Source organism: Hypanus sabinus, chromosome 17, assembly GCF_030144855.1.
Source record: "Hypanus sabinus isolate sHypSab1 chromosome 17, sHypSab1.hap1, whole genome shotgun sequence".
NCBI classification, from domain to species: Eukaryota; Metazoa; Chordata; class Chondrichthyes; order Myliobatiformes; family Dasyatidae; genus Hypanus; species Hypanus sabinus.
In genome coordinates, this window is record NC_082722.1 from 44,839,670 (window position 1) to 44,867,078 (window position 27,409).

General features: G+C 39.1%; 1 protein-coding gene across 1 annotated transcript in view; it reads left to right on the forward strand.

The window, feature by feature from the left end:
* uri1 (URI1 prefoldin like chaperone) overlaps positions 1 to 27,409 on the forward strand; it is a 63,281-nt gene that overhangs the window by 25,595 nt on the left and 10,277 nt on the right. Inside the window, exons 5-10 of the mRNA XM_059992965.1 lie at positions 10,942 to 11,030; positions 13,057 to 13,132; positions 13,834 to 14,014; positions 17,860 to 18,145; positions 23,034 to 23,176; positions 23,289 to 23,535. Of these exons, the coding sequence (XP_059848948.1) occupies positions 10,942 to 11,030; positions 13,057 to 13,132; positions 13,834 to 14,014; positions 17,860 to 18,145; positions 23,034 to 23,176; positions 23,289 to 23,535 (1,022 nt within the window). The remainder of the gene's footprint in view (positions 1 to 10,941; positions 11,031 to 13,056; positions 13,133 to 13,833; positions 14,015 to 17,859; positions 18,146 to 23,033; positions 23,177 to 23,288; positions 23,536 to 27,409) is intronic.

Genomic DNA, 27,409 nt, shown 5'->3' on the forward strand with positions numbered 1-27,409 from the left:
ATTCCTAACAATGTACGAGGCCAGAGATGGTTCAGAGTGGGATAAAGGATTAATGTGGCAAGTAACATCTATGAATCCAGGTACACTCTCACTTTTTTGGCACTATTTTAATTATTTTATATGTTTCTTATTGTAATTTATTTTTATTATGTATTGCACTGTACTGCTGTCACAAAGCAACATATTTTATGACATATGCCAGTGATATTAAACCTGATTCTGAAAATGGGAAACTCAGCATCGCTTCCAATAGTGCATGTGGTTACTTGAATTTGGGCTGTGTTTGGAATCACATGTGCAACCACACAAAACGCTAGAGAATCTCAACAGGTCAGGCAGCATGCAAGGAGGAAAATAAGGAATAGCTGAAGTGGTTTTCTTCCAGGATACTACATTGAATAATTGACCATCAACAACCACAAATATTTTATTCTTATGCAAGGGATAACTAGCAGTTGGAGTGTTTTCCTCTTGATATCCATCAACACTAGTTTTACCAGAGCAACTTGATGCCAAACCTGGTTGAACACTGTCCATGCCTCATTCTTGTCCAGAAACATATCTGTGGTGCATGCTTGAGCCATGGATCTGATGAGATGTAGAGGCAAATCATTCTGGCAGCTGGACATTGGAGAGTAAGTGCTGCTTGATAGCACTGCATCTAATTGTTGCAATAATGATCTAAATTTGATTTGTTGTGGACAGAAAATCTGGAGGAAAATTTTAATGTTATTTATTAGTTGGCAATATTGTAGCTGTACTACAACACCCAGACGAGAGGCATAGTTAATTTTAGAACACACACCTTCAGCACCACTGCAATGCTGTCTGGTAACCTTTGCTTTACCCAATGTTTTCAGCTATTTTTTGATGCCTCATGGAGTGAATAAAATTTGTTGAAGACTTGCTTCTGTGATTGGCGGGTGGGAGGTGTAATAACTTCAGGAGGATGCTGAGATACACAGTTGCAAGAACAAGTTTGTGAACACTAAATCACCTGGTTTTCTGTATTAATTACATAAAATTTGGTTTGATCTTCATCTAAGTCACAATAATAAGCAAACACGATCTGGCTAAGCTAGTAACACAAACAATTGTACTACTTCTCCTTTATACTGAGTACACCATTTAAATAATCACAGTCTAAGTTCAAAAATGTATGTGAACCTCTGGGGTAATGCCTTCTCCGAAGCTATTTGGAGTCAGGTGTTCCAGTCAATGAGATGAGATTGAAGGTGTGGCCCTGCTATGCCTCAATCAAAACAACTTATAGAGGACTGGAGAAGCATTGTAGAGATGCATGAAGCTGCAAAAGGCTACTAAAGCATTTCTAAAGACCTGAGTGTTCATCAGTCCACAAAAAGAGAAATTGTCTACAAATGGAGGAAACTCAGTACTGTTGCTACTCTTCCTAGGACTGGGCATCTTGCAAAGATCACACCAAGAGCACAATCTGCAATGCTGAAGGAGGTGAAAAAGAACCCAAGCAAAAAACCTGCAGAAATCTCCAGAACATGCTAAAGTATCTGTTCATGTATGCACTATAAGAAAAACACTGAACAAAACTAGTGTTCATGTAAAGATACCACGGATGAAAGCACTGTCTTAAAAAAAAACATTGCTGCATGTCTCAAGTTTGCAAAAGATCACTTGGATATTCCACAACGCTTCTGAGACAATGTTCTGTGGACACATGAGGCAGAAGTTGAACATTTTGACAGAAAATCACACTGCTATGTTTGAAGGAGAAAGGGCACTGCACACCAATGCCAAAACCTCACCCCAATTGTGAAGTATGGTGGAAGGAGCATCATGGTTTGGGGCTGCTTTGCTGCATCAGGGCCTGGACAGCTTGCATTTGTTGAGGGAATAATGAATTGAAAATTGAATCAGGACATTTTAAAGGACAATGTCAGGGTGGCAGTCTGTTACCTGAAGCTTAATAGAAGTTGGATGGTGCAACAAGAGAATCGTCCGCAACATAAGTAAATCAACAATAGAATGGTTTAAAATGAAGAAAAATCTATGTTTTGAAATAGCCAAGTTATAATCCAGATCTTAACCCAATGGCATGACTCGAAGAGGGCTCTTCATTGCAAAATATCCCAGAAATATTGATCAATTGAAAGAGTTTTGTATGGAGGAATGGTCCAAAATGCCTACTCGCCATTGTGCAAGTCTGATCAGCAGCTACAAGAAGCAGAATCAGAATCGGGTTTATTATCACTGACATGTGACGTGAAATTTGTTAACTTAGTAGCAGCAGTTCAATGCAATAACATAATACAGAAGAAAAAAAGAATAAATAATAAATCTTATTCAATATACTTTATACAGTATGAGTTTATTGAATAGATTAAAATCAAGCAAAAAACAAATACTTTATTTTTTTTAAAAAGTGAGGTAGTGTCCAAGGGTTCAATGGAAATTTAGGAATCAGATGACATAGGGGAAGAAGCTGTCCTGAATTGTTGAGTGTGTGCCTTCAGGCTTCTGTACCTCCTACCCGATGGTAACAGTGAGAAAGGGGCATGCTCTGGGTTCTAGAGGTTCTTAATAATGGACTCTGCCTTTCTGAGACGCCACTCTTTGAAGATGTCCTGGGTACTTTGTAGGCTAGTACCCAAGATGGAGCTGACTAAATTTACAACCCTCTGCAGCTTCTTTTGGTCCTGTGCAGTAGCCGCCCTACCCCCCACCCCCACCCCCCCATACCAGACAGTGATGCAGCCTGTCAGAATGCTCTCCACGGTACATCTATAGAAGTTTTTGAATGCTAAATCTCTTTAAACTCCTAATGAAACATAGCTGCTGTCTTGCCTTCTTCATAACTGCATTGATATGTTGGGACCAGGTTAGATCCTCAGAGATCTTGACACCCAGGAACTTGAAACTTTTGTTGCAGGATATTGCTGCTAAAGGAGGTTCCACTCATTATTAAATACAAGGGTTCACATAGTTTTTCTAGCCTGGACTGTGAATGATTAAACAATGTGTTCAATAAAGACATGAAACGTACAATTGCTTCTGTTTTATTAGTTTAGGCAGATTGTGTTTGTCTATTATTGTGACTTAGATGAACATCAGACCATATTTTATGAGCAATTAATGCAGAAAACTAGGTAATTGCAAAGGGTTCACAAACTTTTTCTTGCAACTGTATTTCATTAAATGTAGATACAAATGCTTCAGTCTTACCTTTAACACTTATCATTGATTCCCTTATCAGTGAGTATGCTGCTTTGAACCTTTAGCGATTAAGTGTGTAAATAAGAAAAAATTATGAAGTGAATTATGAGAGTTAAATTAATATGCATCCAAAGTTAGATCATTAGCAGGTGAGTGAAGATGGTGATGACGAGTGAAGCAGGTGCTTTCTATAGTGGGACGTGTCTTGTAGAAGTAGTCATGAACATTGTCCTAAGCGGTCAGAAAACACTTCTGGGAGTGCACAACTTACACAAGCTCACTTGATCTCAGAACATGTCCTACACATTCAAAAAAAAAGTCACCTACTTTCTGAGGAGGGTGGAAAGAGCTCGACTATATGCATCAGTCACATGATCTTGTACAGGTGCGCAGTAGAAAGCATCCTCTATCAATAGATGGTATGGAAACTGCACTGCGATGGACAGTGAGGCTCTATAATGGGTAGTCAACACGCATCACCGATTCCAGGCTACCCACTATCAAGGGCTGAGACCCTTCATCAGGACTGGTAAAAAGGATGAGAAATTAGAGCAAGAAGGTGGGTGGAGAGAAGGAGGAAGTACAAGGTGATAGATGAAGCCCGGAGAGGGAAAGGGGGTGAAGTAGAGAGCTGGGAAGTTGATAGGTGAAAGAGAAAAAGGGCTGGGGAAGGGGGAGGGCAGAAGACCATGGAAGAAAGGGAAAGAGGAGGAGCACCAGAAGGTGATGGGGCAGGTAAGGAGATAAGGTGAGAGAAAGAAATGGAACTAGTAAAGGTGGGGGGAGGGGGGAGTGTGTCAATTACCAGAAGTTCAAGAAATCATTGTTCATGCCATCAGATTGAAGGCTACCCAGATGGAATACAACTTGTTGTTCCTCCATCATAAGTGTGGCCTCATTGTAGCAGTGGAGGAGGCCATGGACTGGCATGTTGAAATGGGAAGTAACGTTGAAATGGGTGGCCACTGAGAGATCCCACTTGTTCTGGCGGACAGAGCGTAGCTGCTTGGTGAAGCAGTCTCCCAATCTTCAATGGGTCTCACTGATATACTTGAGGGTCTCTTTCCTTCCCTCCCACCCCACTTTCCACTTTCCGCGGGGTTCAATCCCTATGTGACTCCCTTGTGCATTTATCCCACCCACTGATCTCCCTCCTGGTACTTACCTTTGCAAGTGGAACAAGTGCCATAACTGCCCCTACACCACCTCCCTCACTCCTATTCAGGGCCCCAAAAAGCCTTTCCAAGTGAGACTGTGAGTCTGTTCATCCGGTGCTCCTGGTGTCGACTCCTGTATATTGGTGAGACCTGATGTCACTTTGCTGAGCACTTATACTCTGTCTGCCAGAAAAAGCAGGATCTCCTAGTGGCCACCCATTTTAATTCTACTTCCCATCCCCATTCCAACACGTCAGGTCATGGCCTCCTCTGCTGTCGTGATGAAGCCACATTCAGGTTGGAGGAGCAATACCTTGTATTCTGTCTGGGTATCCTCTAACCTGACAGAATGAAAATCAATTTCTTGAACTTATGGTAATTGCACCCCCCCCCCCCACCTTCACATTCCCATTTCTTTTTCCCACCCCCCCCCCCTCCTTATCTCCTTACCTGCCCATCACCTCCTCTGGTGCTTCTTCCCCTTCCCTTTCTTCCATGGTCTTCTGTCCTCGCCTATTAGATTCTCCCTTCCTCAGCCCTTTATCTCTTTCACCAGTCGACTTCCCAGCTCTTTACTTCACCCCTCCCCTCTCTCAGCTTCACCTATCACCTACTACCTTGTACTACTGTAAATATTTCTCTTTCTTGGTACAGGTTGACATGCTGAGTGTTGTCAGTATTTCCTGTTTATAGTTCAGAAATGTAAATGTTTCAAGCATGTAGTAGTTCATCATGATGCTGATGAAGTTTATATACTCATGCAGAAGTTAAGCAGCCATTTGTTTTCAAGATGCTTATTGACCTGAAGTGTGTTTCTAGCATTTGTTTTTGCTTCAGATTTGTTATGCTTTGCATTTTATTTGTATGGTTTTTCCAAGTTGTCATAATTGTCAAATCTTCTAGTGATTGTACGAGCCTCAGGTGTAATGTAGTGATTATACACTTTGATATGTAACCTCTCAGCATTTCAATTCTGTCTCTCTAGAAATGAACTTCAGTTTTTTTGTTTGTCTTTTTTTAATAGTTTGATTATTGTTTGATTGAGCTGGTACCAAAGGAGGTAGCATGATTACACCAAAAAATCTTAGTTAAAAAGATGCATAAAATCTTGGAAGAGATGTCTTGAAATGGAGGCGTACTATACCTTTTAAGAAATTATCAAGTTAGATTGATTAATTAAGCTATGTAGCTCGGCCTGTTATCCAACTGAGGAAAACAATACTATTTCTTAAAGTGTCAAGTTTTTGGCTTTACGTTAATTTATTGTCACCAAACAATTGATACTGGAGCATATAATCATCACAGTGATATTTGATTATGCGCTTCGCGCTCCCTGAAGTACAAATCGAATTAAATATAATAAAAATTTAAATTATAAATCATAATTAGAAAATAGAAAAGGGAAAGTAAGATAGTGCAAGTCAGGTCCAGATATTTGGAAGGTACGGCCCAGATCCGGGTCAGGACCTGTTCAGCAGTCTTATCACAGTTGGAAAGAAGCTGTTCCCAAATCTGGCCATATGTATCTTCATGCTCCTGAACCTTCTCCCAGAGGGAAGAGGGACAAAAAGTGTGTTGGCTGGGTGGGTCGTGTCCTTGATTATCCTGGCTTAATGGTATATTGTATTTCATAGTAGTAATTGTTAATTCGCCAAAGTTAAAACAAGGCTTAAAGGATTAAATTGTGGACAGATTCCGTAATAGTAAGTTCTATTAATTTGAGTTTGGGGATATCAGAATCGGAATCAGGTTTATTATCACCGGCATGTGACTTGAAATTTGTTAACTTAGCAATAGCAGTTCAATGCAGTACATAATCTAGCAGAGAGGGGAAAAAAATAACGAATAAAATAAAACATAATAAATAAACAGTAAATCAAAATAGGTTATTAGAAAATGTGCAAAAACAGAAATACTGTATATTTTAAAAAAAGTGAGGTAGTGTCCAAAGCTTCAAAGTCCATTTAGAAATTGGATGGCAGAGGGGAAGACACTGTTCCTGAATCGCTGGGTGTGTGCCTTCAGGCTTCTGCATCTCCTACCTGATGGTAACAGTGAGAAAAGTCCATGCCCTGGGTGCTGGAGGTCTTTAATAATGGATGTTGCCTTTCTGAGACACCGCTTCCTAAAGATGTCCTGGATACTTTGTAGGTTAGTACCCAAGATGGAGCTGACTAGATTTACAATCTCCTGCAGCTTCTTTTGGTCTTGTGCAGTAGCCCCTCCATACCAGATAGTGAAGCAGCCTGTCAGAATGCTGTCCACGGTACAACTATAGAAGTTTTTGAGTGTATTTGTTGCCAAATCGCTTCAAACTCCTAATAAAGTATAGCTGCTGTCTTGCCTTCTTTATGACTACATCAGTATTCTGGGATCAGGTTAGATCCTCAGAGATCTTGACACCCTGCTCACTCTCTCTACTTCTGATCCTTCTATGAGTATTGGTACGTTCCCTCGACTTACTCTTCCTGAAGTCCACAATCAGCTCTTTAGTCTTGGTGACATTGAGTGCCAGGTTGTTGCTGTGGCACCATTCCACTAGTTGGCATATCTCTCTCCTGTATGCTCCCTTGTCACCACCAATGGTTGTATCGTCAGCAAATTTGTAGATGGTGTTTCAGTTATGCCTAGCCACACAGTCATGTGTATGCAGAGAGTAAAGCAGTGGGCTAAGCACATACCCCTGAGGTGCGCCAGTATTGATCGTCAGCGAGGAGGATATGTTATCACCAACCCGCACAGACTGACGTAGGTGTTTGTGTTGTCTAGGTTGTCTAAAGCCATGTGAAGAGCCATGAAGATTGCGTCTGCCGTTGACCTATTGTGACGATAGGCAAATTGCAGTGGGTCCAGGTCCTTGCTGAAGCTGGAGATCAGCCTAGTCATAACCAACCTCTTTAAAGCATTTCATCACTGTCGATGTGACTGCTACCGGGCAATAGTCGTTAAGGCAGCCCACATTATTCTTCTTTGGCACTGGTATAATTGTTGCCTTTTTAAAGCAAGTGGAAACTTCTGCCCATAGCAGTGACAGGTTGAAAATGTCCTTGAATACTCTCATTAGTTGGCTGGCATAGGTTTTCAGAGCCTTACCAGGTACTCCCATCAGGACCTTCTGCCTTGCGAGAGATCACTCTCTTAAAAAGTAAATGATTAGAGAAATGTAGATCACCCATGATGTGATTGGTTCAGCCTTCCCCTACATCCCTTAATTCCCCTACTATGCAAAAATCTATCTAATTGTGTCTTAAATATATTTCATGAGTTATCTTCAGCTACTTCCCTGGGCAAAGAATTCCACAGATTTAGGAAAAGCTGTTTCTGCTCATCTGTTATATCTATTTCTCTGAATCTTGAGGCTGTGTCCCTTAGCTCTGGTCTCACTTACTAGTGGAAACAATTTTCCTATCTCTATCTTACCTCAACCTTTCATAATTGTATATGTTTCTATAAGATCCTCTCTCATTCTTAATTCCAAATAATATAGTCCCAGGTAGGTTCACCTTGTCATCTACAGAATCAATCTGATGAACCTGAAGACCAGAACTGTATACGGTACTCTGGGTGCAGCCTCTCCAGTAGAGTTGTGCCATAACCTCTCTGTTAAATTCACTCCCTCTAGCCACAAAGACCAACATTTCATTTACCTGCTTGATAGCCTGTTACATCTGCAAACCAACCTTTTGCAGTTCATGCACACAGTTCCTAGTCCCTCTACACAACAACATGCTGCAATCGTTCAACATTTAAATACTAACTAATCTTCTATTTTTTCTTCCAAAGTGGATGACCTCAAATTTACCATTGTTGTACTTAATGTGCCATGCCCTTACCCACTCACTTAACTTATCTATATGTCTCTACATCCTCTGCATAATTTGCTTTTCTGTGCAATTTAGCCTCATCAAGCAAACTAAGATATGGTACACTTGGTACCCCCCCTTTTCCAAATCGTTAATGTATATCTTGAACAGGGTTCTTCTCTTTAGAAAAGGGGAGGTTACACTGGATCTGATAGAAGGTGAAGGGTAAATTAGGGAAACTATTCCTATTGGCAGAAAGGCCAATAGAGTGAGGATAATTCACAAAGAATCAAAACTAAATTAAGGGTAAACTTTTTATTCAGCATGTTGTTTAGTTCCTGGAATGCACTGTCAGCTGTGTAGTGGAGACAAATTAAATTGTCACATTCATAAGTGATCTGGGTAAGTTTCTGAAAGATGGAATTTATAGGGTTATAGGAAGAGAGGAGGGGAATTGGACTCACTGCGATGAATAACCTCCTTCCCCACTGACCATTGGAGAAATGGAGAATTTACCTTCAATGTGCACGGGATCTTCGGAATACATTTAAACTCCATAAGATAGAAAGGACACATTAACACTGATAAAAAAGGTACATAAAAACTTTACAGGATTTTGCTTGAATGGAGGCAATACTCATTAGGAAGTATTGAGCACTTTGGGGTTTTGTTCTCTTAAAATGATGGGGCATGGGGTGACATAATAAAATTGAGATAATGAAAGGGTTTGATGTGTGTAGTTGTTAAAATGATATTTGCACTTTCATAGCGGGGTTATGTGCTTGTAAAATTAACCTGTTAGGGAATATCTGAATGAACATCTTTACCCAGAGAGAAGTAGAATGTAAATAGTTTGATGTGTAAAAGAGAGTAAAATAAAGGAATGGAAGGTTAATGTGCTGAGCTAGTTGGATAGAGGTCAGGTTGTTGCTGGTGAGGTAGCAATAGGTGACAAAGAAGTGGCAGATGAACTTAAGTACATTGCTTCAGTCTTTACTACGGAAGTTGCTAGCTATATGCCAGAGGTCCATGAGTGTCAAGGAGCAGGAGTGAGTGCTATTGCTATTACAAAGGAAAAAGTGCAATGCAAACTTAAGGTTGATAAGTCACTTGGACCAGATGGACTATGTTCTGAGTCCTGAGAGAGGTTGTTGAAGAGATGACAGATGTGTTGGTTATGATTATTCAAGAATCGCTTGAATCTGGCGTGGTCCTGGAGGAGTAGAAAATTGCTAATGTCATTCCACTCTTTTAAGAGTGTTGGGAAAGTTTTGGACTCCATTATTGAGGATGAGGTTTCAGGGTACTTGAAAGCTAATGATAAAATAAGTCAAAGTCCGCATGGTTTCTGTAAAGGGAAATCTTGCCTGAGAAATCCGTTAGAATTCTTCAAGGAAGTAACTAGCAGGGTGAACAAAGGAGAGGCAGTGGATTTCATTTACTTAAATTTTCGAAAGGCATTTCACATGAGGCTGCTTAACAAGATAAAATTCAATGTCACAGGAAGTGCACTGGCATGGACAGAGGAATGACTAGCAGGCAGAAGGCAGTGAGTGGGAATAAAGGGGGCCTTTACTGGTTGGCTGCCAGTGACTAGTGGTATTCCTCAGAGGTCAGCATTGGGACCACTACTTCTTCCATCATTTGTCAGTGACTTACATAGTGGAATTGATAACTTTGTGGCAAAGTTTGCGGATGATACTAAGATAGGTGGAGTGGTGTAGTGCTGAGGAAGGAATGCAATTGCAGCACAGCTTAGACATATTGGAAGAATGAGGAAAAAATGTGGCAGACGCTGTTTGGAAATATATAATAATGCATTTTGATAAAAGGAATAATAATGTGGACTATTATCTAAATGCCAAGAAAATTCAAACGTCAGAAGTGCAAAAGGAGTCTAGTGTGAGATTCTCAGAAGGTTAATTTACAGGTTGAGTCTGTGGTAAAGAAGGAAAATGAAATGTTGGCATTTATTTCAAGGGGAATAGAATATAAAAACGAGATAATACTGAAGCTTTATAAGCACTAGTCAGGCCACATGGAGTATTGTCAACAGTTTTGGGCCCTTATATCAGAAAGGATGTACTGACATTGGAGAGCATCTGCAGGAGGTTCACGAGGATGATTCCAGGAATGAAGGGGTTACATGAGGAGTGTTTGGCAGCTTTGGGCACAAACTCACTGGAATTTAGAAGAATGCATGGGGATCTCATTGAAACCTACTGAATGTTGAAAGGACTAGATAACGTGGATGTGGAGAGGCTGTTTCCTATGGTGAGGGGGTTGAGAAGAGGGCACAGCCTCAAAATTGAGGGATGACCTTTTAGAACAGAGGTAAGGAGGATTATGTTCTTTTAGCCAAAGAATGGTGAATCTATGGAATACTGAACACAGACAGCAGTGGAGGCCAAGTCTATGGGTATATTTAAAGGGGAAGTTGATCAGTTCCTGATCGGTCAGGGCATCAAAGGTTGTGGTGAGAAGGCAGGTGTATGGGGTTGAGTGGGATCTGGGATCAGCCATGATGGAATGGCCTAATTCTGCTCCTATGTCTTATGGTATTGTGGTTGTAACATTAATACTGCCTTAGATGATTTGACTGAAATATCTTATTAATGAGCTGGTCCTTCTCTGAAGCTCTATGCAAATTGACAAGTAGTACATAGAAAAGCCTTAGAGCTCCTGTCTTTATAATATATTGACATCTGTCTGCTGCTTGAAACCTCCAATAGATGGAATAAATCACTGCTTTTACTCATAAATTTAATGTTTATTATTCAATTCTTTTTCAGATGTTCAAAAAGCACTGGATGATCTTCATAAAATTATGAACAACTTTGAATCTAGGATTCATTTTACTGATGTGGATAAATTGGTTAATGTAGGTGGTATTTCTATGATGTTTCTTTTTGAGGGGTGGGCTGTTTCTGTTAACAATAAATGTTGATATTTTGTTCACCCAAATTTATTCTGTATTTTGGGAGACTGCCGAATGCTTATGTTATATGTAAACAATGATGTTCAATAGCCAGCTCTGTAATGTGGAAGTAAATTACATCTAGTAGTTTAGAAAGGCGAAGAAACATCATTGCATGTGCACAGGCTGAGTGATGAGGCTTGATGAATTCTAGAAGCATTATGCATGTAAAATTAAACTATCAGTACCTCTTCAAAACTATTTGCTCATCTAATGTTGTAAATAATGAGCCATAATCTACGTGGGGAATCAAGTCCTGGTCACCCCATCCGCAAGGGCGATCAAATGGTCATCCTATTAGCAAAACTGTTTTTCCCTCCTCTGTTCTGTATCTGATTTTACTGCAACACACCTAAACTAAGGACAATTAGCATGAGTCAGTTAACCTTCCACTGGCAGTACCCAAAGTTGGGGTCAAGCCCAGGCTTCTGAGTCTGTGAGGCAATAGTGTTAACTGCTTTGTTACTATTTTCCTCCAACATTGAGCAGTTATTAATTTTCAAATTTTAGAAAAATAGAAATTGATATGAATCTTTGAGATATACTTAAGAAACACTATTGTGCTAGGTGTAGATTATGTTGAGGAATTCGTATCTCATTATTGTGTCCCGGAGCTGCCAATTAATGGAATAATAGAATTGCATTATGGACAGCCTATACATTCGAGCAAGTGTTTTGGAGTCTGTGGAGTCATTGTGTGTGGGATTGCTGAAGGTATTTTCTACTGGATGGGAACAAGTGGTTTCTTGTGTTTCTGTGTGCCTCCTCCCTCCAACCTGAGCTACAGTAACTCTGTCAAGCAGAGATGGGAGCATGGAGTAGTCTTAGTCAGTCGCTCAATGAGTCAGTGAGGCCAGCTGGCTGCCACTCATCCTGTGCCTGCTCACTCTCTTCAAACTGTTTCTGTGAGTACCTCTCACACATTTTTGATCATTTCCAACTTACAAACTCCTCTGTTTACGAAGAGTTTACAAGATGGAACGCTGCTGTAACCTGGGAGGACCTCAACATAGTAATAGTTATAGATAATTAAAAAATAAAAATCTTTTATCTGGAGTACTGCGATACAGATCTGAAGCCAAGGGCTGAACTGGCTCTGAACTCAAGTTAACAGATTAGTGTCGTGTTAAGGATGACCTTTTATAGCTCTAGTTTCCTTGTGTTCAGCCCAATTCTCTCACAAATGAGAAAAATTTTAACTTTCAATAAAATACAGCTCTTGGGGCATAGATGAATATTAATTTTCATTTCAACACTTTTTTAAATTTACTTGATTCTGGGACAAATTATAGAAGACCTATCTGGAAATCTAACTTTTGTGTTTTTTGCAAGCTTTTATCCTGTTAACCATGTTGTCTTTTCCTTTAGTTCGGCACTCAATCTCTAAGTGTTTATTAGTATCACTTAAAATTTCTCATAACTCTTTACTATCAGTTCTACCAGTTTTTAAAATTATATATTAATACATTTTAATATACATCCTTTCTAAAAAGAGAAATAGGTGTTACTGCTTAAAATATAAATTGGCAAATATAGCTGGAGGCAGAGGGAATTTATTTTTTCTGGCTTTGCAATTTTTATTTTGGACTGTGAGCTGAAGCCCCCAATATGTATTAATTTTTGTGTGTAAGAGCAACAGTTTACTTGCATCTATATTTTTGTAATGCACCACAATAGTTTGTATTTTATCAGCATTAACATGGAGATTTTCAATTTAATTGCACCATAGCTCTTCTGCAAACTGAAGCTTTAAAATCTATCTTATCATGTTATCTGAAGAGGTATTTGGGTAGATTTGAACCTGTGAAGAGAAATATAAAAATAAACAGCAACTAATCTTCTCTATAATTAACATTTTCCTCAAATATTTGCAGATAAAATGAGTATACAAATCAAACATAACTTTCATTATATAATCTTTTGTGATTAGGAAAAGGAAGATGTTGTGGAAATACATGAGGAAATTCAGAATGAAGATCTAGAACCTAAAGATTTAAATTCTAAAGGTATTTAGCATTTGTTTCTGCTTTTTATTTCCACGGAGAGTCTAAAACTGAGTTCAAGTCTAAATTAATTTCTTTCTCTTTACTTTGCCCTTCCCTTCTCCACCCTACTACGTGGTGTCAGAACAAAGCAGAACGAATGCACCCAATGCATTTTATTTTTGATCGTAGATTCAAAGTTTCACATCCACGCTGTAATATTATCTTGTATATATCGTTTTAAAGAGAAATGAGTTTTGTGTACTAAAACTGTTATGATGAGGCATGAAAGTCAGTAATGGCATTAACATTTTTCCACTCTGCAAATTCCTATTGAGAATAATGAAAATACCTGATCAAAACGTGTATTTTTAGCTTTTTTAAAGCATTATCTGTATACTGTGCACATTATTTTAAGTAACTTTGAATTATTTCCTAGATTCTTTCACAGCTTGGCAATATATATTTACCTGATTGATGAATTCATTATTATCAATCTATCTAAAATATTTAAAATTATAAATGCATATGAAAATAACCACTTTTTTCTTCAATGTTTTTTCTTCGTAGAACAGTATCTTAAAAATGTCAAAGCCTTAAATCATTGAAGCATTTATGGTATCTAATTAGTCTGTTATAGTGGTAATGAAACATTTAGATTATTTTTAAGTGGATACCTGACACTTGAAAATTCTAATTTTGATTAGCTTCCTTAAATCTTACAGGAAAACGGAGAATAGCACATACACCAAAAGAAAACTGCAAGCCCAAAGAGATTTTTGTGGCAGATTTGGAGGTTGGTGATGGTGACAGGGACTGCAAGTCAAGTGTGTTATCTGAGAAGGAATTGTGGGCAAGGCTGGATGAGCTGGAGAAACAGGAGGAGATGCAGGATGAAATTGATAGGTAATCTGTCCATAACTTGTGCAGTATATTGGTGACTTAAATTTCATTGTCATTAAAGTTATTTTTTTAAAACATTATTTACTTTTTAAACAAGGGCAGCATGGTCTTTATTATTTTAACAGTACTTGCTCTTTGAGTTCTTGCTATGTTTTCTATTTTTTTGTGCTTTGGTTCAATATCATAGAATCCCAGTTAAGTGGAAAGCCATAGGTTGAATTTAAAATGGATAAAATTTACATTAAAGTTTCCTTGATTTTATAGTGGTGTGATTTATGAAGTTGACAGAACCCTTTTTTGTTGTTACCCTAACACTCTATCTGCTTCTAGTATAGATGTAAAATTTAGGTGTCATACAACAAACTTGTTAAGTAAAATTATGGGCTTTTATTTGCCCATATAAATTTTAATTTTAATATGTAAATAATGCATGGTGGAAAGACTTGGGCATTTCATTGATACTTTATTATCAGATTTTGAAAATTAAAGAGGATAATTAACATGAAATATTCAATTTGCAAAATTGGTCAGTTTATTTTTCTTATTTTTGGCCTTTTTTAATATTTAATCTTGGAATCTGTTTTGTTCAGTCGCCCTGGTGCCTAACTTGTCAAATAAGAAATAGACAAAATATTGCCGTGGTCATTGATTTTTGTTTTCGTTTTACCACATTGTATTTGTTAAAACAAAAATTTGTCTTTTAAAAGATAAGTCTAAATGTCAGATTAAATTAAGCCATGGTCAAAATGTAATTTCTTGTGTTTTGTTGAGAAATCAGTGATTAATATGTTAGAGTAAAAATAATAGAGAACTGTCAAAGATGTGAAATAGACAAATTTAAATAATAGGAACTTTACAGCCCCTTGAACTTAATACGGCATTTCTCCATTGAACCTGCTTCCTGTTCATTTTCTGGCTCCATGTTATTTTCCTGTGGTGTCCCATAACCATTGATTCCCTTAATACTCAGAAATCTATTAATCTCTTGTTTTGAATGAACTCAATGATTGGATCTCTGCAGCCTTCCACAGCAGAGAATTTCAAGGATTCATTGTCCTCTGTGGAAAAAGTTTATCCTCATCTCAGCCCTAAATGGCTTTATACTGATATTGTGACCCCGGGTCTAGCCTTACAAGGTGTTGCATATTTGATCCTTCGTTATAGACAATATCTAACAATTTTTTTTCTTCTCTCCCCCACCCCATTCTTCTAAATTCCAACAAGTAATTAAACACTTCTTGTACATTAACCGTTTCAAACCTAGGATCATTCTTGAAAATCTCTGGATCCTCTCCAATGTCAGAACATCCTTTCTTAGATGTGAGGCCCAAAACTGCTCACAGTACTCCAAATGTGGTCTCTGACCAATGCCTCAGTTTTATCCTTTCAATATGAATTCAAACAATGCATTTGCCTTCATCCTTACTGACGCAACCTGCAATTGGCTATGCCTATATTCTTTCTACCAAAAGTGCATAACCATATACTTCTCTACACTGTATTCCATCTGCCACTTCTTTGCTCATTCATTCAACCTGTCTTCGTACTTCTGTAGACTCCCTGCTTCCTTCAACACCATCTTCACCCTGCCACTATCTTTGCATCATCTGTAAACTTGGTCACAAAGTCATCAATTTCATCATCATGATAATTAACATATAAATTAAAATGTAGCAGACCCAATACCCACCCCTGCGGAACAGCCCTAGTCACTGGGTGCCAACCAGATATGACGACCCTTTTTATTCCCACTGCTGCTAGTGATTGTCTGATTTGATTCTCTGGTATTTATGGCAAGTTTTTGTGTCTTCAGTGCTGAATGCTTCTGTTATCCTATTCCCCATTCTAAATTCTATCAGCTCTCACCACTACAGCCATAAGTTTTCCTTTGCTAGCCTTTTCCTATTTGCATCTATTATATGGTCCACTGTTATCTATCGGAAGCCTACTTACATGGACTTGTACCTCAACAATAACAGTCTTCATCACACCTCCCAACGTAGAGCAATTCTTTCTACTTTGATTAGCCATGCAAAAACTATTTCTGATCCCGAGAGTCTCCACAGGAAAATAAGACAATTAAACATGGCATTCCTACAGTATGGCTACCAAATGAAGGAAATCAATCGGGCCCTTAAGAGGGTTGATGGGAAAAACCAGGAAACCTAACAATGAGGAGGAACCCATCGCTACTGCCAGCCTTCTGTATTTCCAAGGTTTCTGGAAAGGTTGCCGGGATCCTGAAGAAATGCTGGACTAATACGTCCACAAGCCTGTATGGAAGCTCAAACCCCAGCTTATGTGGGTCAGGACGGCTGGCACTTACAGAATTACCTGTGAATGCGGAGTAGCACTTATTGGCCAGACGGTGGAAACCCGCATCAAGGAGGTGTATCCATTTGTGTTACCTAGAGAAATTGGTGGTAGCAGAACATTGCATTCACATGGCAATAGGATTGACTTTGGCACAAAACTACTGTGCTGAGTCAATGGCTTTTGGGATCACCGGGTGAAGGAAACTATTGAAATAAGTCTAGAGAGTGAGATTTTTAACAGAGATGAAGGTCTCGCTCTAAGTAAGAACTGGAGTTCGATTGTGAACAAGGTGGGACTCAGTAAACTTGACTGAGGACAGGATGTGCCTAGGCACCATCCCTGATGAAGATAATGGAGTTTATCATCAAAAAGTTGGTTAAAATCGATATCTGTAACCGGCTGGAAACCTGAGAAGCGTTTATTTGTCATGTGTGCCAAGAAAACACTAGATCCTTTTTCAGTAATATAATGTTTTCATTCTTTGACCCCATTTGGTGTGTGACGTTGTTGCTGTTCTCTATACATTTTGCTTATTTACACCTTTTCTAATTCCCATACTTTTGTTTCTCTCCTTCCTCTATTCACTTTGAAATTCCCATCCCCATTGCTGTGGATTAAAACCTCCCCACTGGAATTAGTGTCAATAAAAAAATTTGTTAGTGAACAGAAATAAGAAAAAAAAACTAATTTACCTAATTGGAGATACATTATTAATGTCGATACTATGATTCTAAGATGAATATTAGAATAAAGTTTTAAAAATTATACATTGATAGGTAGAAAACCTGCAAGGAGACCAGATTCACAAGGTCCAAACAATATTTCAGGGGAAATATAATTATTTCCTTGTCCCCTGCTGATTTAATTTTTTTTGCAGTGTTCCAAAGTGGGAAAACAGGTAATTAACAATGATCTTTTGTTGTCTTAATTTCCTTGGACTGAAGACCAAGCCAAAGTTGATTTTATATTGTATTCTTTTTGGCTATATTTATATACTGTATGTAGGCCTTCGTTAGTCTCGATAGACCATGGATTTATGCCCTGGAAAGTTTCCAGGCACAGGCCTGGGCAAGGTTGTATGAAAGACCGGCAGTTGTCCATGCTGCAAGTCTCCCCTCCCCACGCCATTGATGTTGTCCAAAGGAAGGGCATTAGGACCCATACAGCTTGGCACCAGTGTTGTCGCAGAGCAATGTGTGGTTAAGTACCTTGCTCAAGGATACAGACACAGCCTCAGCCAAGGCTCGAACTAGCGACCTTCAGATCACTAGACGAATGACTTAACCACTTGGCCACGCGCCAACATACTTGTATACTAGCAAATTCTGTTTGGTGCCTTTAGGTTCACTGTAATTGTGTGTAATGTCACAGCAGATTCCTCCAGCTTTTGGATGTTTTTAACCAGAGAAAACAGGTAATGGAGTACTGTCAGCTATGTTATGAATCACCATGTAGCAACTAAAGCTTTGAACCAATTATAACCACAACAGATTAGTTACTGCTGTTCTAGTAATCAGTGTTGTTTAATTCAGATTGTCAGATGCGGCTAATGGAAATAGTGAAGAAAGCAGTTCTTCAGAAGAAGAGAAAGATAGAAACATGAGGGCCAGCATAAATGGGAGACCTCAATTGAACAATCTTCCAGCTGTACAGGAAAGCGAAGTTGATAAAGAAGCTGCAGAACTGCAACCACCTGCTGCTCACGTCAATAGTTTGGAATACAGGCAGAATCACCAAGATGAATACGATGAGGAAGTTACTGGAGATGATGACACTATTCCTACCATACATTTTACACACACGGTGGAACCAAAAAGGGTCAGTATTTATAAACATTTAGCCTCTTATTTTTTAATCAGTTTGACTCTTAAATCTAGAGATTGCAGTTCAGTTTTGAATAAGGTGGAGATAGCTGAGGTGAATGAATTTAATCTGTTTAATTAATAATATTGCTTATTAATATGAGTAGGTGTCTTTTGTTAGGAGAAAAATAACTGAAATCACAAAATTTCATACATTTTAGGACCATTTTATACCTACCAATAATTATGTTAGTTTGAGGCTCCTGGTGACAATCAAATGTCAGCAGTGCTTTGGAGGACTAGAAACTATATTTAGTTTCACTTTAACACTTGCTTTAAATACATGACTTTTAAAAACTCTTGGATTGCTGTGGACAATGAAAAGGAGAAATAATGCTGCTTTGTTTTTTTCACACCAAGATTAGGAGAGAAACTGGCCCTTAATACTTGATTAACAGCAGGAGCAGGCCCCATCAGTCTCCCATGAGACTACCAGTAGAGGGGAGTGATACTCTGAAACTTCTTAGACAGTCCATGTCCGCTATTCCTCTTGCATTTCTCCATTCACACACACTGATCCCTCTGTTCAGTATTTGTGCCACTAACACTTTAGCTGCATTGTTTCTTCTTTCTTGAGCAGGCATCCAGAATGTAGTGAGGCTGTGCACAAGGTAGTAAATAGCTGGCAAACTTGACCTGGACCCAAAAATTGCATTAAGAGACCAAATTAGAGCTCACGGGGTGAGCTCGTTGCCTTGCTGCTGCTTGTGTGTGGGAGGGGAGTTGGGGTGGGGTCTTTGGGGTTCTAATGTTTTAACTGTCAATCATTCTTTCGTGCACTTCTGTTTTCGTGGATGTCTGCGAAGAAAAAGAATTTCAGGATGTATATTGTATACATTCCTCTGACATTGAAAGTACCTATACGTATTGGATTTTCTGCAAAGTCACATTTCGGATAGGGCCATGCAAATCTGACAGTTCTAAAATCACAATAAGGAAGCTGATTTTGTAAACAAAAATGCAAATCATTTACTATATGTATTGATCTGATGAAATTCACTTTTGAAGCTACTAATTCAAGTCATGGAGTATAAGGGACGCCAGCAGCATGGGTGGAATATTTGCTTTATTGCAGAAATCAGTAATCAGGAAGGCTGTGGATGATGAAAATGTAAAATAAAACCAAAATACTGGGCAAGCCCAGCAAGTCAACCAGAATTTGTGGAAAGAGAAATGGTTTTCATCACATCTCTGAAAGAGATAAATTAGTTTAGATAGCAGCCAAGATACAGGGGGATGGCAGTGGATGGAACAAATGGAATGTCTGTGACTTTGCAAAAAAATGGGGCAGTTAAGATTTGTACTACAGAGAAGAATGCAGTCAAGCTTCCCATCTATTGGTAGAACCATAGAACATTACAGCACTGAAACAGGCCTTTTGGCAGCTTCAAGGTCTTTTAAAGTAATATTATTATGGAGTTATTGCAAGAAATGGCTCTGAAATAAAATATCTGCATTGATATTGCTGCATGGTGGGGCAAGCAAAAGGGGTGAAATGGACTGCTCCCAGTGATGTTTGCTGTCTTACCTTATCTATTCATAATTACCATTTGGATACAAGGTGCAATTTCAACATTTTCAGATGAGATGAGTTGAAGGCATAGTAGTTAAGAGCGTCTCGTTACAGACCTCTTAACAGATGTGTACAGGCCGATGAAATGGACAGGTAATGTCTAATGCTGAGAAATCAACAAGTTTTATTGTCAAGGGAAAAGTAGGAAGAGAGCATAAAGGGAGCAATTTTAAAAGAGCCACAAGAACAGAGGGAAATGGGAATAATGTATGCAATTTGTTGAAATTGGCAGGGCAAGTTTTTAAAAAAAAAATTGAAAATACATATGGCATGGAGTACAATAAGAAAATCATGATGACCCTTCAAAAGATTGGGCACAATTGTTGTACTTAGGATATGAAAGCTTTGGAGAGAGTATAGAAATGATTTACCAAACGAATACTGAGGATGGATGGATAGACTGGAGGAGTTGGAATTCTTCAAGTAGAAGAGATGATAAAGAGATCTTATAAATTCTAAATCATAAATGGTATAGACAGATTAGAACTCCTCCCTTTGACAAACAAAATAGATTGAAGGTGGTAGGCAAAAGAAACAAAAGCGACATCAAGATCCGAGTCCTGACGTAAGGTCACGATCCATAACATCAACGATCCATTTCCCCACATAGAGTCCCTCTGGTTTGTGTAATGGGAGGTATGATGTTTTTACCTGAGAGGTTACATTTTACGTTATAGAGTACAGTGCCAGGGTAGTGAAGGGGGTAAATTACATTATTGGATTCAATTGGATCAGCAAATTTGCTGATGATACAAAGATTCGAGGTGTAGTGGACAGTAAGGTTTTCAAAGCTTGCAGAGGGATTTGGACCAGCTGAAAAAATGGGCTGAAAAGTGGTAGATGGAGTTGAATACAGACAAGTGTGAGGTTTTGCACTTTGGAAGGACAAATCAAGGTAGAACATTACAAGGTAAATGGTAGAACACTGAGGAGTGCAGTAGAACAGAGGGATCTGGGAATACAGATACATAATTCACTAAAAGTGGTGTCATAGGTGTCATAGGTCATAGATAGGGTCGTAAAGAGAGCTTTTGGTACATTGGCCTTTATAAACCAAAGTATTGAGTATAAGAGTTGGAATGTTATGGTGAGGTTGTATAAGGCATATTGGTGAGGCCGAATTTGGAGTATTGTGTGCAGTTTTGGTCACCAAATTACAGCAAAGATATTAATAAGGTTGAAAGAGTGCAGAGAAGGTTTACAAGGATGTTGCCGGGACTTGACAAACTGAGTTACAGAGAAAGCTTGAATAGATTAGGACTTTATTCCCTGGAGCATAAAAGAATGAAGGGGGATTTGATAGAGGTATATAAAATTATGATGGGTATAGATAGTGAATGTAAGCAGGCTTTTTCCACTGAGGCTAGGGGAGGAAAAAAAAACAGAGGTCATGGGTTAAGGGTGAAGGGGGAAAAGTTTAAAGGGAACATTGGGGGGGGGGCTTCTTCACATAGAGAGTGGTGGGAGTGTGGAATGAACTGCCAGATGAAGTGGTAAATGCAGGCTCACTTTTAACATTTAACAAAAACTCGGACAGGTATATGGATGAGAGGTGTATGAAGGGATATGGTCCAGGTGCAGTCAAGTGGGGCTAGGCAGAAAAATGGCTCGGCACAGCCAAGAAAGGCCAAAAGGCCTGTTTCTGTGCTGTAATGTTCTATGGTTCTAAAGGGAATTGGAGGAGAATCTGAAAGAGAAGAATTTGCAAGTTAATACAGAGAGGAGGGGGATTAGGACTAACTGGATTTTCTTGCATATGCGGATACAGATTTGATTGTACATACAGTATGGCACTTTCCATGTTGACTTAAGACATTTAGGGGAGTTAAGGATTGGAGATTATATCTACAGTATATTCAAGCAAAACATCACTTTTGCTTCTTTTCATCATTTAATCTACCAGAGTTTATTCTAAAATGGGATCGTCGTTTTCCACAATAGTGTTGCCCAATGCTGAAGTCTCATTTGCCTGCACAATATTTATTTACATTCTACTGAGCTGAACAAATGTTTCTGTTACTTTATTCAGTGCATCTTGAATGATTTGTAGTTAGGTTTCTGGATTATCTTTTCTTGATTATTCAAAAATGTTGTACTTAGGTGGTTAATTTAAACCTATGGTCTTTACTTATCATGGTCTCCTATTTTGCAAGGTATTAATTCAGGAACCACAGAGGCCTAATTTTCTTGATTTCCTTTATTTCAACGGAACATTTTGGCCTTTCCAGAGAACTGGAACTCTGTTTTAGAGGCTGGTACATAGATTCTACTTTGCTCTCAGATGGGCCAGGTATATCTAGAAGGAACTTAGAGGCCCAAGCAACTTAGATTTTGTACTGTTTTGTGAATGTTAAGGTCCTTTCCTGGTATATCCCCTAAACTATATACTTGTGTCCAACTTATCTGGAACCATGTAACACCAGTATAAAAGATTGTTTCAAGGAACAGTCCCGAACGTTTTCTGTGATTTTAATTTTCACAATTAATGGAAGGAAATGCCTTTGAGAGAAGCATGTGTTTTGCTGATAAAAATCTAATATTTACTCAGCTGATTCCAAAGCATTGTGACTGTAATATAGTCAAAGCAATTACAGCATAAGTTGATGCCTTTCAGCTTATTGGGTCTGTACTTCAGTTAGCTCTGAATCAGATATATCTGATTATCTGCTATTATCCCATTCCATCTCTTTCCCCATGTCCAATCAGTGTTTTACTTTGTACATAACTCTTTCTTTATTAGATTAATTGCGAGTTGCTTTTATGACAGACTTTCCTGAAGGAAGTAAAAGCTTGCTTTATCTTTTGTTGTTGCAAACAAGTTTTTGACTCAGTATTTTTTTCTGTTACCACTGCCAATCTAAAATAAAATAACTTCAAAAATTGTAACAATTCAGTAAGTATTAAATTAGTGAAGTTTATTAAATTATTAAATTAACAGTCCATTACTTCCCTTTTTTTATCCAGTGACTTACTAATATGTTTCTTTAAATGGTAGGCCAGAGAAGGAAGACCAAAAGCCTTGAAAGCAATATGATGTAATCCTCATGCTTTAATGTAAAGGCACACTAAAACGCAAGTGTATTCATACCGAGTTTATTCATAAATTCCTATCAATATTTTAAATCAGTTTTTAAATTTAATTCATCGATTTGTATGGATTAATTGCATGTTTACTATTAAGGAAATTAAATAGAAATGCGAAGTTTTTGTTTCGTCTTGTTTTATGTTCAAAACTATTACTCAGCCTTTGTTTGAAATTATATATTTCTAGGTAAGAATAAACACAGGCAAAAACACAACCTTAAAATTCAGTGAAAAGAAGGAAGAGGCAAAGCGTAAAAGGAAAAATAGCACTGGCAATGGAAACTCCAGTAATGAGTTGCCAAATATCAAAACTCCTGCAGACATTTACAGGTATTTTTATTTTATCACATTTTGAAATGGCATTTTCACATTTTAGCCTAGTTTTTCTAACTTGTTATGTCTGTCTTTCATCACCGTTAATTTTATTTGCTACTTTTTGCAGACTTTTTGTTGATGTTGTAAATGGAGAATATATGCCTCGGAAATCTATTCTGAAGTCACGAAGTCGGGAGAACAGTATATGTAGTGACACCAGTGAGAGCAGCACAACAGAGTTTGAAGATCGACGGTGTACCTTGCGCTCTCTAAGTCATGAAGAAGCAATACATAGTGATGCTAGTGAATGCAGCATTTTGGAAGAAGATGAACTCACTTCTAGTAAACCTCTTCCTTGGCCAAGCTCATTTGAGGTAAGAGATTATGCTTACAGTTTATTTTAATATTTTCCTCAATTTTATTGGAAGAACATAGTTTCTATATTTAAACATTTATCTGTAAATGTATTGTGATGATTATGTATTTTCTAAATTTGTAGAAGGATCTTGCAGCAGTAGAGAATTTATGCCATGAGTTGGTAAAGATCTTGTATCATTAGTCATGATATTTATAGCTAACAGTGCCGTTTGTAGTTAATATTTGGTGATGGGTTTTGTAATTGGCTTCAGAAATTGACAGATAGACAGAATGCTTTATTGATCCTGAGGGAAATTGGGTTTCTTTACAGTCGCACCAACCAAGAATAGTGTAGAAATATAGCAATGTAAAATAATAAATAATTAAATAATAATAAGTAAGTTAAGCAAAGTGGAAATAAGTCCAGGACCAGCTTATTAGCTCAGCGTGTCTTGACACTTCGAGGGAGGAGTTGTAAAGTTTGATAGCCACAGGCAGGAATGACTTCCTATGATGCTCAGTGTTGCATCTCAGTGGAATGAGACTCTGGCTGAATGTACTCCTGTGCCTAACCAGTACATTATGGAGTGGATGGGAGATGTTGTCTAAGATGGCATGCAACTTGGACAGCATCCTCTTTTCAGACACCACTGTCAGAGAGTCCAGTTCCACCCCCACAACATCACTGGCCTTACGAATGAGTTTGTTGATTCTGTTGGTGTCTGCTACACTCAGCCTGCTGCCCCAGCACACAACAGCAAACATGATAGCGCTGGCCACCACAGCTTCGTAGAACATCCTCAGCATTGTCCGGCAGATGTCAAACGGCCTCAGTCTCCACAGGAAGTAGAGACGGCTCTGACCCTTCTTGTAGACAGCCTCAGTGTTCTTTGACCAGTCCAGTTTATTGTCAATTCGTATCCCCATGTATTTGTAATGCTCCACCATGTCCACACTGACCCCTTGGGTGGAAACAGGGGTCACCGGTGCCTTAGCCCTCCTCAGGTCCACCACCAACTCCTTAGTCTTTTTCACATTAAGCTGCAGATGATTCTGCTCACACCATGTGACAAAGTTTTCCACCATAGCCCTGTACTCAGCCTCATCTCCCTTGCTGATGCATCCAACTATGGCAGAGTCATCAGAAAACTTCTGAAGATGGCAAGACTCTGTGCAGTAGTTGAAGTCCGAGGTGTAGATGGTGAAGAGAAAGGGAGACAGGACAGTCCCCTGTGGAGCCCCAGTGCTGCTGACCACTCTGTCTGACACACAGTGCTGCAAGCGCATGTACTGTGGTCAGCCAGTCAGGTAATCAATAATCCATGACACCAGGGAAGCATCCACCTGCATCACTGTCAGCTTCTCACCCAGCAGAGCAGGGCAGATGGTGTTGAACGCACTGGAGAAGTCAAAAAACATGATCCTCACAGTGCTCGCCAGTTTGTCCAGGTGGGCGTAGACACGGTGCAGCAGGTAGACGATGGCATCCTCAACTCCTAGTCGGGGCTGGTAGGCGAACTGGAGGGGGTCTAAGTGTGGCCTAACCATAGGCCGGAGCTGCTCTAGAACAAGTCTCTCCAGGGTCTTCATGATGTGGGAGGCCAATGCCACCGGTCTGTAGTCATTGGAGCCACTGGGGCGCGGCGTCTTCGATGCAGTGGCGAGGCAGAACGTTTTCCACAGCACAGGAACCCTCTGGAGACTCAGGTTCAGGTTGAAGGAATTCACTGGTAAACAAGAAAAATATGTCAACACATGACAGATGAAATTTAAAGTGGACATGTATGCAATGGAACTGTTCATTTTGGTAAGCAAAGTGAGCAGTGGAAATGTATATGCGTATTTTTGAAGGTCTTGGAACAAGTTGAAATATTTTATAGAAACATGTAGAATCCTTGGCTTATAAACAAAGATATTGCCTGCAAAAAAAAAACAAGAATTTGCCTTAAACCATAAAATCCAGAAGTCAAAAAAGCTGTAGTTTCCAAAATTCAAAGTTTAAAAAAAACAAAGAAAAATGGAAACAGCAAATGGATTAACATTCATAAGAGAAGCAGGTTTAATATTTCCTATCATAAACCCTGGTAAAAATTCAGTAGATCTGAGCAAAACCACAATCAAGATAACTGAAGCTACAGTTCAGTGACATTCAGTTCATACAGGAGAATGAGGATGTGATAGTTAGGAGCTATAGAAAGATAGTACCCCTAAGTTGCAGCAGGGATTGACTGTCAGGAATGGCAAAGAAAATAGACAGCCAATGCAGATTACCCCTGTGGTAGTTTTCTTCTATATAACTCTTTGGATACTATTGAGGGAGACTAACTACTGGCATTTAATCTTCCTCTGTGGCCCAGAAGGGAAAGGGGGGAGAAGTAGACTGCAGTAGTGATAGGGAATTCCATGGTTAGAGAAGCAGACAGGAGATTCTGTGGATGTGTAAGAGTCATACTGATAGTATGTTGCTTCCCAAATGCTGGGGTCAGGGATATCTCAGATTAGTTCCACAGCATTCTAAATGGGGAGGGTGAGTAGTCAGAAGTTGTGGTACATATTGGTACCAAAGACATGGGTAAGAAAAGGGAGGAGTCCCTGAAAAGAGTCATTGAACACTATGGCACAGAAACAGGCCCTTCAGCCCATCTAGTCTGTGCTGAACCATTAATCTGCATTGTCTCATTGACCTGCACCTAGAAAACTGCTCTTCATATCTCTCCCATCTATGTACCTATCCAAATTTCTGTTAAATGTTGAAGTTAACCCCCCACCTATCACTTGTGCTGACATTTTGTTCCACACTCTCATCACCCTCTGCGTGTTCTCTTTTAAACATTTCACCTTTCACCGTTAACCCATGACTTCCAGTTGTAGTCTCACCCGACCTCAGTGGGAAAAACCATTTACCCTTTCTATATGCCTCGTAATTTTGTTTAGCTCCAGCAAATCTCCCGTCAGTCTTCTGTGTTCTAAGGAATAAAGTCTGAATCTATTAACCTTTCCCTATAACTCAGGTCCTCAAGTCCTGGAAATATCTTTGTAAACTTTTTCTGCACTCTTTTCAACCTGTCTTGCATCTTTCTGGACACAGTTCTTCAATTTAGGCCTCAACTAAGACTTATACAATTTCAACATAAAAAAAATGTCTCTGTGTCGCTGTCTCTCTGCGTCCCTCGGCCCCTGAAATTTCTGTGCTAGCCTCCCATAGGACCTGAGGGGACATATTAAGACCATAAGATATAGGAGCAGAATTAGGCTATTTGGCCCATCGAGTCTTTTCTCCATTTCATGATTGCTGATCCATTTCCTTCTCAGCCCCAGTCTCCTTCCTTCTCTCCATGATTCTTGGTGCCCTTACTAATGAAGAATCTATCAACCCCTGCCTTAAATATACTCAACGACATGGCCTCCACAGCTGCCTGTAGCATTGAATTCTACAAGTTCACCACTCTCTGGCTTAAGAAATACCTCCTTATCTCTGTTCTAAATTGACGTCCCTCTATTCTGAGGTTGTGCCCTTTGGTCTTAAACTTCCCTCACCATCAGAAACATCCTTTGCACATCCACTCTGTTGGGGCCTTTCAATATTCAGTAGGCTTTGGTGAGATCTTCCCTCATTCTTCTGAATTCCAGCGTGTACCGACCCTGGGCCAACAATCATCTTCATATGATAACCATTTCATTCCCAGAATCATTCTTACAAACCTCTTCTGAACCCTCTCCAATGACAGCATGTCCTTTCTTAGATAAGGGGCCCATAACTGCTCTCAACATTCCCAAGTGAGGCCTTAGCGGTGCCTTATAAATCCTGAACATTACCTCCTTGGTTTTATATTCCTGTTCTCTCAAAATGAATGCTAACATTGCATTTGCCTTCCTCACCACTAACTCAAC